Source organism: Tachypleus tridentatus, chromosome 3, assembly GCF_004210375.1.
Source record: "Tachypleus tridentatus isolate NWPU-2018 chromosome 3, ASM421037v1, whole genome shotgun sequence".
Taxonomy (NCBI): Eukaryota; Metazoa; Arthropoda; class Merostomata; order Xiphosura; family Limulidae; genus Tachypleus; species Tachypleus tridentatus.
Window position 1 is genome coordinate 77,606,948 of NC_134827.1, and position 12,644 is coordinate 77,619,591.

Genomic DNA, 12,644 nt, shown 5'->3' on the forward strand with positions numbered 1-12,644 from the left:
AGAAAAACAACTTTGCCATTAGAACTGGGTGATTTCATCAATGTAATTTATTACCTGTGAATACAGTTATATTAACTAATGTCACATAAACTAATTGATCAATCAAAATTATGAATAAATCAAATCATTTAAATTAGTGTTTCTGAATATTTTTTATTATTACAATGTAGAGTTGATTAATAGAAATTACAATTACATTAATTGTCATTAATCAACTAATGAAAATTAGGGTTTCCATTTATTGCTATTTTTAATTATTCAAACTATTAAAATAATTGTAATACAACTATTATGTTGTAATATTTCCTGTGCTTAATTTTGACCTTAGAAGATCTTGTTTTTCACTTTAAGTTTATTCAGCTGTCACGGTTAGTAAGCTCATCATTTGAGTGTCTCAGGTTTGATTCCCAGTGTCCCCAAACCTGTTAGTCCTATCATTGTAATGGCAGAGCTACTAAGACTATCTGCAACTGACATTAATTTTTAAATGCCAACCAAATGGAAAGCAACTGACTGACAGCAGCTGCTGCCATTTTTTTCTTCACCTACTTGAACTTCTGACTAGAGCTAGGGCAACTAGCATGAAATTTAAAATTGTTTATTGTTGACATTGCTGTAAAAATAACACTTTCAATTACACTTGTACAATGTTTATTATCAACTGATACTAATATAATCATGCACATTTCAGTTGCACCCAGTCATATTTTCTTTTGAGTGATTCCCAGAGAGTTATTTTTCCATGCACATTAGATCTTGAACTTATTTACTTCTAACTTGTTACAGCTCAGGTGGAAAATATGGGTTCTCCGATCGTGTAATTGACGGGATGTCTGTGACTGTAAACTCTGTCATCATCACCTTCAGGTCTCCTGCATTTCAAGCATCTTTTCAGGTGTCTTTCTTTAAATATAGCTTTAACATTTATTGTGCATTCAGTTTAAAACAAATGTTTTATTTTATATACATTTGCTTTTATTTTTCTCTTTAAGAAAGCCTTCATAGTATTTATGTGTGTATATATATATATATATATATATATATATATATATATATATGTGTGTGTGTTCCCTTCATAGTAATCTCTGAATGTATATATGTTCCCTTCATAGTAATCTCTGTATGTACATATATTCCCTTTATAGTAATCTATATATATATATATCCTCTTCATATTAATATTGTGCATATATGTCCTCTTCATATTAATTAATGTGTATATATGTCCTCTTCATAATGATCAATGTGCATATGTATGTCCCCTTTATAGTAAGCTGTGTTTATATATATGTCTCCTAAGAAAACTTTTATATTATATACATAATAGCCTCCTAAAAAGTCTTTATACTATTTTTAATACATACCCTTTAAAGAATGCATTTATAATGATATATAGACACACACACACACACCTTATTTAGTAAACCTTTCATAGTATAATAAATATAAAATATCAACAGTGAACAGTGATGTAGAATTTAGCAAAACTGATGGGAAGTAAATTCAAACTCCTGACTTATGATAATTTGTTATAAACAAACTGAAAAATAAAAAATGTTGCTCCAATTGAAGGGTACAAGATATGATATATGTACACCATTATTTTATATTCCACATTATAGCCTGTACCCTGGGGGTCCTTTTAGGTAGTGCAGCATCTTTTATTTTTGTGTGACTGGTTTTTGTTACTGACAAATTATATATCTTACTATCAAAACCATTCACTTGTATGTAATTTATTGGAAGAAATCAGCTTCTAATAATTTAGTTTATTCATGAATTGAAAAGTCTTGTTTATTTATTAGTAACTTCAGTTTTGATCCCCTAAACCATTTTGTCCTGATACCTATATTTACTATACACTTCCTGTGTTTAACATATCATGTTAATTATATGTAAAGTTGTAGGCTTCAATATGTTTTGATCAATGTAACATGTATTTCTTGGTATTAATGCATGGAAAGCTTAAAGTCATATCATTTTAAATGTCCTTTACAATATTAAAAAAAAAAGTACAATATGTAATTAGGTAACTTATATTCTTAATTTTCAAGGTATATCATATTGACTATGCTGATTGTGATGTTTATTTAGTCACAGTAATTCATCACAAAATGTATGATGATTTCTGCACTATATACTGATAAAGTGTGGATAGTTATAAGCTTGAGGGGTAAACATCTTAGTTTAATCATACAAATGTTACTTATTAAGTGGTATGTTAAAAATGCTAAACCATATAACCCCTAGCATAAATTTCCATGGTTAAGAAACTTTAACCTTTTGTAAATATTTGGGTTATATGGTTTTATATTGTTGTGTTAAATAGATTTATATATATATATATATATATATATATATATATATATAAGGATCTGTTTAAGTACTTTTTATGATGTTTGCTTGTTACCTATACCCACAGCCAAAATGTTTAAAATTTTCCTTATGTAAGATTTCCCGACTTCTAGTAGAAAGTAGAACCCCTAGCTGGAAAAAAGAAGATCTCCGACTTACACGCATCAAGCATCCGGAGAAGCGAGAAATACTGCTTTTCAAACAAATAGAATGGCAAGTCCTTCGTATAGAAGCAAAAGCTGTTGGAAATACTTCACTTTCTGGACAGGCAACTGTACATCCAAATGTTACATTAACTCCACTTCGATTAATCACCAACCAGGCTTGCTGCAGAATTACCATCAAAAAGAAACTAAACGGTAACATTTCTGATTGTGTTGTTTTATTACCACTGTGATTCTGGAGTTTATTTATTTCAACAAATGTTACTGTAAATTCATATTGCCACCCAGTGGCTCAGTGGTAAGTCTAAGGGTTTATAATGTAAAAAATCATTTTTGGTAAGCATGATGGGCACAGCACCAATAGCTCGTTGCATAGCCATGTACTTAACAAGAAATAGAGAAACTAAATTTCATAACTAAATAACACAAAGGTAAATTATTTCCTATGAAGACATAATTTTTGTTATAGGTGTTAAATTTGTTGTTTTTTCTCAATAAATGAACAGAAATGTTCAGTAGCAGTGGCTTTAATTAGATCTGAAATCAGTCAAGAGATGGAATTATGAGCTAAATGTTTGTACTTGAAAATAACTTCTTGCCATTACATTATATGTACCTTATTGTTTTGCTAGCAAGAACATGCAACTGTTTTGTAACATCTGTGGCTTGTAGCAAAATTAATGGAAACTTGAAAAACACTCATGAAATTTAATAATTTTTTTTTTTTTTTCAGTGATGTCTTAATTTGATAAATTGCTTACCAAAACAAAAAAGAATATATACCTTTTATTCTCCGAAAACTTTCAGGTAGTCAGTGTATGTTGTATTAGAACTAGAATTGTCTACTAATTATGTGAAATATGAGTGAGGAAGTGAGTAAACCTGTTCAATTTTTTTTAAATACTCAGATTTTCTTACAAAGCAAATTGAAAGAACACATCAAAGTTATTGTTGGGCTTAAATAAAAAACCTTTTCAATTGAAACATAAGAAGAAATGTAAGAACTGACAATTACAGATTTAGAATTGTGTACTTTGGCTTAGAGTATGCTATAAAACAACCAGGAGGCCCAGCATGGCCAAGAGTGTTAAGGCGTTTGACTCGTAATCTGAGGGCTGTGGGTGTGAATTCCCGTCACACCAAACATGCTCACCCTTTTAGTCTTGAAGGCATAATAATGTGATGGTCAATCCCTCTATTCATTGGTAAAAAGAGTAGCCCAAGAGTTGGCAGTGGGTGGTGATGACTAGCTGTCTTCCCTCTAGTCTTCCAATACTAAATTAGGGATGGCTAGTGCAGGTAGCTCTCGTGTAGCTTTGCACGAAATTCAAAAACAAAAATAACCAGGAAAACAATTACACATGTTTATTCATCTTTGCATTACTTAAAACCGTTCTTGCTTACAGTACACATATGTTTATTCCAAAAGGAGCAATATTCAGAGAAACATTTTAAAAGATTTCATACAACTTACGTAAAGAGCCTTCATTATTTATGTGTGTGGTTGATGTCATAATTTTTAATATCTGTGATTCAGAGAAAGTTTCTTTTTGCTCAAAGAAACAATCTTATTTATATAAGCTACAAATATCATTTAGAACTACAATTGTTTAAAAGATAACAGAATTACAACTATTTATAAGGCATCAGTTAGAACAACTGTTAAAAAGGCATCAGTTAGAGCTACAACTGTTAAAACAGAATCAGAGCTACAAATGTTTATAAGGCATCAGTTAGAACTACAACTGATTATAATACAATCTTGGTTTCTTTTAATAATCAAGATTTACTCTAAACTTTAGGATACTGTTTATTTATCAACATTTTGGTCTGTAACGTTTTTAGTGTATTCTCATTTCATAATAATTGATCTAACACAGTCAGTAGTGGACCAGATTATCAAAATAATAACTACTTTCCTCTTTGCTGAATTTATTTTTGTACACTTTGAATTTCTTGTGGAGTGTTTGGATTCAGGGGTTGTAATGTTCTAAGTGATATAATGTATTAGATAAAGGCACATATATTCTGTTTAAAAAGCATATATGCATTTAGTTTTTGATAAAACATTAGGTATTAGAAAGAAACTTTAGATAAATGTATAAAATAGAACTGTATATTAGGTTATTGAATTTCTTTGCATTCTGTACATGTAAAGTTAAAAATAATTATCAGCAACTTGAAATACTTAGTTGTGGACTAAAAATAACCAACAGATTTTTATCTGTTAGTTGGTTATATTATAACACAGTAGTACTGGTACATGTTGGCCAGTAAATAAAAATATGATTAAAGATTACCATTATATCCATTAATATCACACCTATAACCAAGTAACAGTGTTAAACAACTGTATAAATATAATGTATTACTTCATTTTTAAATAATATATTTTCATTTTATGAGGGCCAGTTATTGACTGTTGCTGGAAATAAATTTTCTAATTTTGAAATTGTAGGTATGACCATCTATAAATTTGTGTCACTAATTTATGTTTTTTTTCCAATTTTCTACAGACTGCAGCATCATAGGAACAAGACTAGTCATGATACTGGATGACTTGTTGTGGGTTCTCACTGATGCTCAATTAATTGCTGCCCTGCACTTCATGCAGTCGCTAAAAGATCTAGTCCAACGTGCAACCCAGAGGGCTCAAAAACTGAAGGCTGTGCATAAGTTGGCAGTAAGTCGTATTGTTAGAGTATTTGATCACATTATTATTGGAGAAGTATTGACGACTAATATTTCAACACCATTTATAAAGTGCTGTCTTAAAATATTTGAGACTGAATCTGAATGTCTGTGGCTCACACCCCATTGCCACAGAAGTACGTCTCACAATTTGGGGTCATGGATGCATTGGTTAAAGTCAAATTCCACCATTTGAGTAAAAAATTTCAACCGTTGCCAGTGGGTGGTGTTTACTAGGGTCTCTGATTTGTCCCACTTCTGCTGGTTGGTAGTGTGAACTATATTCCATAATTTGTGTCCCATTCTCTCCACGTGGGTGGTGTTCAGTTGATGTTCATGATTTGTGTCCTGTTGCTGCCAGAGGGAGGTGTTGACTACAGCCCATGATTTGTGTCCTGTTGTTGCCAGTGGGTGGTGTCGACTGGTGACCATGATTTGTGTCATGTTGCTGCCAAACTGTTGGTGTTGACTAGAGACCATGATTTGTGTCTGTTGCTGCCAGTGGGTGGTGTTGACTAGAGACCATGATTTGTGTTCTGTTGTTGCCAGTGGGTGGTGTCGACTGGTGACCATGATTTGTGTCATGTTGCTGCCAAACGATTGGTGTTGACTAGGGTCCATGATTTGTGTCTGATTTCTGCTGGTTGGTGGTATCAACTAGAGTTTGTGACTTGTTGTCCCATTTATGCCAGTTGGTGGTGTTAACTAGAGTCTTTGACTTATTGTCCTGTTGTTGTCAGTTGGTAGTGTTGACTAGGGTCTCTGATTTGTCCCATTTCTGCTATTTGGTAGTGTCAACTATGGTCCATAATTTGTGTCCTGTTGCTACCAGAGGGGGTTGTCAACTGCAGGCCATGATTTGTGTCCTGTTGATTTCAGTGGGTGGTGTCGACTAGGGACCATGATTTGTGTCCTGTTGATTTCAGTGGGTGGTGTTGACTAGGGTTCATGATTTATGCTTAATTGATGCAAACACTTGCTTCCCATTATAAAAGTGAAAGTCAAGCCTCGTTGTTCGATGAAGTAGTTCAACATCTGGCAGTGAAAAATGTTGTGTTGTCTTAATTTAAATGTAAGGAATAGCTAGTGCAGAGAGTGTTTGTGTACCTTTGTACAAGTTTTCAGCACAAAAGCATAGTTTTCTACAGCGCTTCACTAAAAGGTGATATACATTTCAAAATGTTCTCAGTTAACTATACTAGTTTTATGGTTTGCTCATCTAAAGTACATTACATTTAGGGTAGCACTTAAAGGTGATAAACATTTCAAAATGTTTTCAGTTAACAGTACTTGTTTTTAGGGTTAGCTTAATTCAACAGATTTGTCTCTTTACTCTTATTTTCGGTTATATTGAAGTAAAGATATTTTTAAAACTGCATTAATTGTAGCTCAGTAAGTACATTAGATTCAATTTAGAAATTGGAGTCCCAAAAATGCACATGATATATTTGTGGCAAATCCCTTGAACGATGTTGTACACAATGTTCATGCACCTTATTAAAACTAGTTTAAGTTATAGAGATCAAAATCTGCAATGTTGTATTTCTCTGTTTACCAAGATCACTTTTACTACTTACTGGTTCCCTGGATACTGTTCATATCAGGTTGTAACATTAGTGGATTGCATGATATATGCCATTAAATTATGTATAGTTTTATCTAATCAGAAAGCGTCATACATTATTAAACAACTGGATATTGACATTTATAATTTTAATTCTATTCTGTATAAATTCATTTGATATTATCCCTGCTTTCTGAAACCACTAATTTGGTACATTAGTTGGTTTATACTCTCTTTTATTAAATCTTCATGACATATTTAACCTAGTCCCAAAGTGATGCTGTGCTCCACACCCAGGCTCAGTCTCAGTACACAGTGAGATCAAAGGCTGAGGTAACTCAAGTGGTCACACCATTGACTCGTCTTTTTAATCACTACGATGTGGTTGAGACTTCTTGCCATCTGTATTCAGGAATGATTGAACTCCACTTGTGTGATGACTTGGATCCAAAAGGTAATACATTTATTTTATAATTAAAACATACTTAAAATGGTTTAATAGGATAAAAGACATTTGTCAGTGTGTGTTAGGTTGTCCAGAAACAAATGTCTTTTCTGAACTGCGAAGTTGCACTCAGATGGTTGGCACTGCTTAATTTGCTTATGCCTAGCTTTTCTGCAAGCTCACATATTGTTGTGTGAGGGTCTGTCTTAAATGTTTCCCTTAATATGTTTTCATCTAAGGATGGCTTCTGTGGTTCTCGAGACTTTCATTTCCATGTCTAAACCTTTGAACTAACACTGAACTGTATGTTTAGTAACAGATTCATGGCTGAATACCTGATTGATATTCTGTATAGTGTTGGTAACTTTTCGTCCATGTTTGAAGCCGTAGAGGAAAATCAGACAAAAGTTCTTGTTGTCCATGCTGCCTTGAGGGTTGTGAAACTTACTCTTGGCAGAGTTGAACCAGCAGACAATTAAGACATCTTGTAAGCAACAAACATTGGATTAAACCAACCAACCAACTATAAGTTACTCAATATTCAAATTTTAAAATCATCATGAGAATTTGGACATTTATTTCTGGACAACCGAATAGTTAAAAGGGTCTGAGTCTATCATTTTTAATGTTTTAAATTGTTTTTGAGCAGTTTAGCTTGTTACAGGGTTCTGTGATGTAAACAGATAAGTCGAAAGAATGCATATTCCTTAAATACTGCATTTGTTTATTTGACAGGAAGATCAGGTTGTGAAAACCTAAAGAATGGTGGTGCTCTTCAGATCTCTCTTGAGAAATTAGTTATCGATTATTATCCTTACCACTGTGCACGTAAGTTGTAACACCTTTAACATCACACTTCAAAGCCCCAATAAGATTTTGTGCTATGTTCCTGACTTTTCATATTTCTTCAGTGGGTTCTGTCTTTATTTAATTGTTATCACTGATGAATAAATAGAGATAAAATATGTGAACCACATGAATTATGTTATTAAATTGGTGTTTATCCAGTGATATTAACTTTGTTACTTACTGCTTGTGTGATCCGTGAGACTTGGATCCAAGCCATTCTTAACCCTGTTATTACAGGTTGGATGGAATCCACCCAGCTCATAACCACAAATGTATAAGAGAGAAAACTTATACTATAATTTATACATAATTTTGCAAGTTATTGGTAAACATTACAAGGCATTCGTACTGAAAATATCAGGTTTTTAAATTCAGTATTAAGGTTTTTTAATTAAAGATTTTTCATTTTTTTTTCAAAATGTTGACCTGACAACATGCAAAGTAATTTTCATTTTAGAATTAAAAATGCTTTTGTGCAAAAAAAATTTTCAAATTTCACATGTGAATTCTTTAACTCAATATCAAATGTTTTTTGAGAAAAAAATTTTGTTTTATCTGTTTTTTTCCCTATTGAATCAGAATCTCTATGTATTAAACAGATTTGACCGATCTCATAACCACCATAAAAGGTTAGGAAGAAAATATAAATTATGCTTTTTTCTTTCTAAAACGACTACAGATTACATTTCAAACATAAATGGCTTAAATGTGATAACATTATGTATTTATGATTATGTTCACCTTTCAGCCTTTGCTGGCTAGGATAGAAGCAACAATAATGCAGCATATTGTATCCAAGAGTATAAAACTGACCCTTACTAATTACATAGTGATCTGTCTTGGTTGTATTTTAGTGGACTAATATTTTATAAAGTACAAATATATTATCACTGTTTACAAGTAAGATTTTAAACTGATTTTTTTAAAATCTAGAGCAATAAATAAAGAAATAAAGCAAACAATTATCTCTTCTAGTTACGACCTTTGTACTCAGTTGCTGCTCGTTGTAGGTTGCTAATTATTACTAAATCGAGTTTCTAATTCATACAAAACTATAGACTTTATATTTTGGCATCACAAACATCTAATTTGAATCAATGTTGTATTCAGCATACCAAGTGACAAACAAAATTTGATATTTGTGTTTTTAAAGTATTTACTTTCGAATTAAGAAATTTAAAAAATGTATGATATGAAAATTTAAATTGTACTTTCAGTTTTATTCCACAATTAATGACATAAATTCATAAACTAGTATTTTAATAAAATTTTGAATGCAAGTTAACAAACTCAGTGATGTGGCTTTTTCTATGTTCTTTCCCTCACTTCTTGCGGCTCCTCCTTTAAATGGTTATATTTTGATATTGTGAGTAGTTTTAAAGCAGAAATAGTTTTCTAAGGCCTAAACTGCTACATTTCAGCCCAAAAGAACTGGTCATCTTTAAACAAATAGGGTTAACATTATCCCTGGATGTGTTTTTGAATTGATTTACTCTGTTTTAGTTTTGAGGGTGAGGATATTGTGATATTAGAATGGAAATTTTTTAGACTTGAGAATTATTTGCTTGGTTAATGGAACAGTTCTTAATTTTGTGTACTGGGTTTAGTTGCTTAAAAAATGTTTTCATTGACAAACAGATCCAAATATTAAGTTCAATCATCCATCAATAATTAAAGTAAATGTTGTACTCTATTTGTGTGGTGGTTAACCTGTGAATGATGGATATTTCTATGTATTTGTATTGTCGTCATGAATTGTTCTAGGATGGTTCTGTGTATCTGTATTGTTGTCATGAATTGTTCTAGGATGGTGTTGTGTTGTATCTGTATTGTTGTCATGAATTATTCAGTTTGTTCTATTGCAAATATACTTTGACAATATGTAAACCTCTTTGTATCAACCATTTACAGGAATCTGAAAGAAAAATTGTTCTTTTAAGGTATTTATAGAAAATCTTGAGAAGGCTGTCAGAATGTTTTTTGTGTTATAGATTGGTTTATCATTCATTTACTGCCCTGTGATTAAGACTAATAGCTGAGATAATATTTCATCTACTTACTATTCTTATGACTTATTCCATTTTTCAGTAATTTAAATAAATAAATGTTCTGTAATGTATGTTGTTGGTCCAAAAGTAACTCTTTTTTTAAATATTCTTTTTGCAGTTGGAAGTCGAGATCACTGGCTTCGGTATAGTGAACCCTCAATGGGAAGAAATGCATGGGTTCAACAGCTTCTGTCATTATTTCAAAACAGGATTCAAGCCTTCAACCAGGCTGACTTAGCTGAAGGTAGTAAACTAGGACACGCACCGGTGTTTAGGGCACCCCCTCATGGTGTGCAATCAGGTTACAAGGTATTCCTTTTTAGTGTAACTTAGTAATTACACAAAATTTCTTTTTACAAGTGGTAAATGATGAGTTGTCATTCAGTGGATAATATTCTATATGTGTTCACTTCATTCACAAAAAAATGATCTATGAGCTGTTGTTAGATTGGAGTTGCAAGTGAACAAAAACTGGACAAGGAACGATTAGTTTTATACTTTGTATGTGATCATGTGGAATACTCAGGTATAAATTGATTTGGTTTTTCTTTGTTAAAAATGATTTTATAATTTGGTTACCTCAGCAAAGTAGCAGTTCCTCGGCTGAATCCAGATCACATCTCTCCAAGTCTTCTCCAGAAGGAAGTCGGAGTTCTAGTCTTTACCCACAAAGGAAATCTTCTGCAAGATGGAGTCTTAAACACATGATGTCATGCTGCGTTATCCTCAGGATAGATGACTTCTGTGTACATAATATTTCTACGTCCTCCAAAAGTCGGTCATGCAGCACACCAGGAAAGTGTCTGGCTTCAGACAGGACAACTATTCTTTTACCTCCAGACATGAAAGCCATACATCTTGAGATGACATATTATTATTTCCCTGGGGATTTGGATTTCCCAGGTTAGATCAATATTTGTGTTTACACGCATAGTTGACCTTTACTCTTGGCTAATCGTGGAAAGCGTCTTAAAATTGCAAAGAAATAGATTTGTACATTTTGTTGAACTCTGACTTTTGACCCAGATATTCTAGTAGGTGGAAGTACAAGGTTTATGTCTTGGTAGCGTGAATATAATACTCTTTGGTGATGGTCTGAAAGATATTTTTTTCTTGTTTTTAACAAGTGTGCCGTAGAAGAGAACAAGTTATTTTAACATGTTATTTGTGTTCAGTTGTATGCAGGACCTTGACATGCATGTGTCTTTATCCACAGGTTTGTGGGCTATAGATGTTAATGAAACATATATTCATTGAAGGTGTTGTTTGCAAACAGTTAAAGAGTTGTATATATATTCATGTGGCTAGTTTTTGGAATGTTATTGATTTTGTTGGTAAAAATTGAAAGACTTAGGTTGTTCATTATATTTCTATGTTCCATATGTTGGCATGTGTGTAATGTTATCAGCCCCATTTTAAGGGACCCAAATTTTGGTTTACTTAGTAGGAAAATACTGTTGAATCATTATAGTGTATTATTCAGAGAAAGTGAGATACACAGAAATCATTGCCTCAGATTTCGGTTAAGTAATTTATGAGAGGGACCAAAATGAGCTTTTAATGACAAGTTAATATGTCAACTTTCCATCATCATTAACTCAGTATCAGAATGTAAATGTTTTAAGGTTGAAGTTCTGGAATAACTTATCAATAATCTATAAATTTAAGTTTTGAATAAAGTATGAAACACAAAAATTGAGATATTAAAAAATAGTTAAAGTACATGACAATTTGTTTTCATTATGCTGCTGTCATCATGTTATAACATTGCAGGATTAATGCCTGTAAAATGTTGACATATTTTAACAGTTTTCCATTTTTGTTACCATATTTAGAACTAAAACTTGTGTAGCTTCAAACTTCAATTGTGTGTGTAAACATCTGTATTTGTTTTAAGGACACAATTATTTTATTTATTATTAAATGAATAATTTATCATGCTCTGATAAAACATTCTAAGTAGAAGGATGCATGATTCCTGTGATAACATGACTAACAATATATTTTTTGTTTTCCAGTTCCAAGTCCTTACGTACACATGCACTTAGGACCTTTGTATGGTACTTATGATAGCCAAACAATTTTGTGGCTTAATGTTTTCTTTCTCAACATACAGAAGTCTATGGTGAGAAATTAGTTTTGTTATTCTGTTACATGCAGCTTTATAAGCTGTTTTATTTAAGCATGAAACAAGAATTGTGCAGGTTATTTATTTTATTATATGAAAGAAAGTGAAACCAAATGCAGTTAATATATTTTTAAAAATGAAAATAATTGTTAGAATTAATTTTGTAAAACGTAAAATGTTTTTGTTTTGTTTTTTCATTAGCATTTGGAACTGCAAAACTTGAATCTGTTTCAAAGATGAATGACTTTTTTGTTTAGTAATTTAAATACGTAAGCCAGTATAACATACTTAAGAACCAGTTCTGAACTCAAACTATAATTTTTGGTGAAAATAAAATAGATCTAATGTAATCATTAAGCAGTTTGACCACTATGTAATATCAAATAATACATTAGATGTA

At 31.8% G+C, this 12,644-nt stretch overlaps 1 protein-coding gene across 3 annotated transcripts in view; it reads left to right on the forward strand.

The window, feature by feature from the left end:
* Positions 1–12,644, forward strand: part of LOC143247259 (bridge-like lipid transfer protein family member 3B) — a 44,422-nt gene that overhangs the window by 11,579 nt on the left and 20,199 nt on the right. For all 3 annotated transcript variants that reach the window (XM_076495002.1, XM_076495004.1, XM_076495003.1), the window contains exons 5-12: positions 787–895; positions 2,453–2,714; positions 5,036–5,202; positions 7,042–7,228; positions 7,955–8,047; positions 10,235–10,425; positions 10,701–11,019; positions 12,135–12,241. In XM_076495002.1, coding sequence (XP_076351117.1) covers positions 787–895; positions 2,453–2,714; positions 5,036–5,202; positions 7,042–7,228; positions 7,955–8,047; positions 10,235–10,425; positions 10,701–11,019; positions 12,135–12,241 — 1,435 coding nt within the window. The remainder of the gene's footprint in view (positions 1–786; positions 896–2,452; positions 2,715–5,035; positions 5,203–7,041; positions 7,229–7,954; positions 8,048–10,234; positions 10,426–10,700; positions 11,020–12,134; positions 12,242–12,644) is intronic.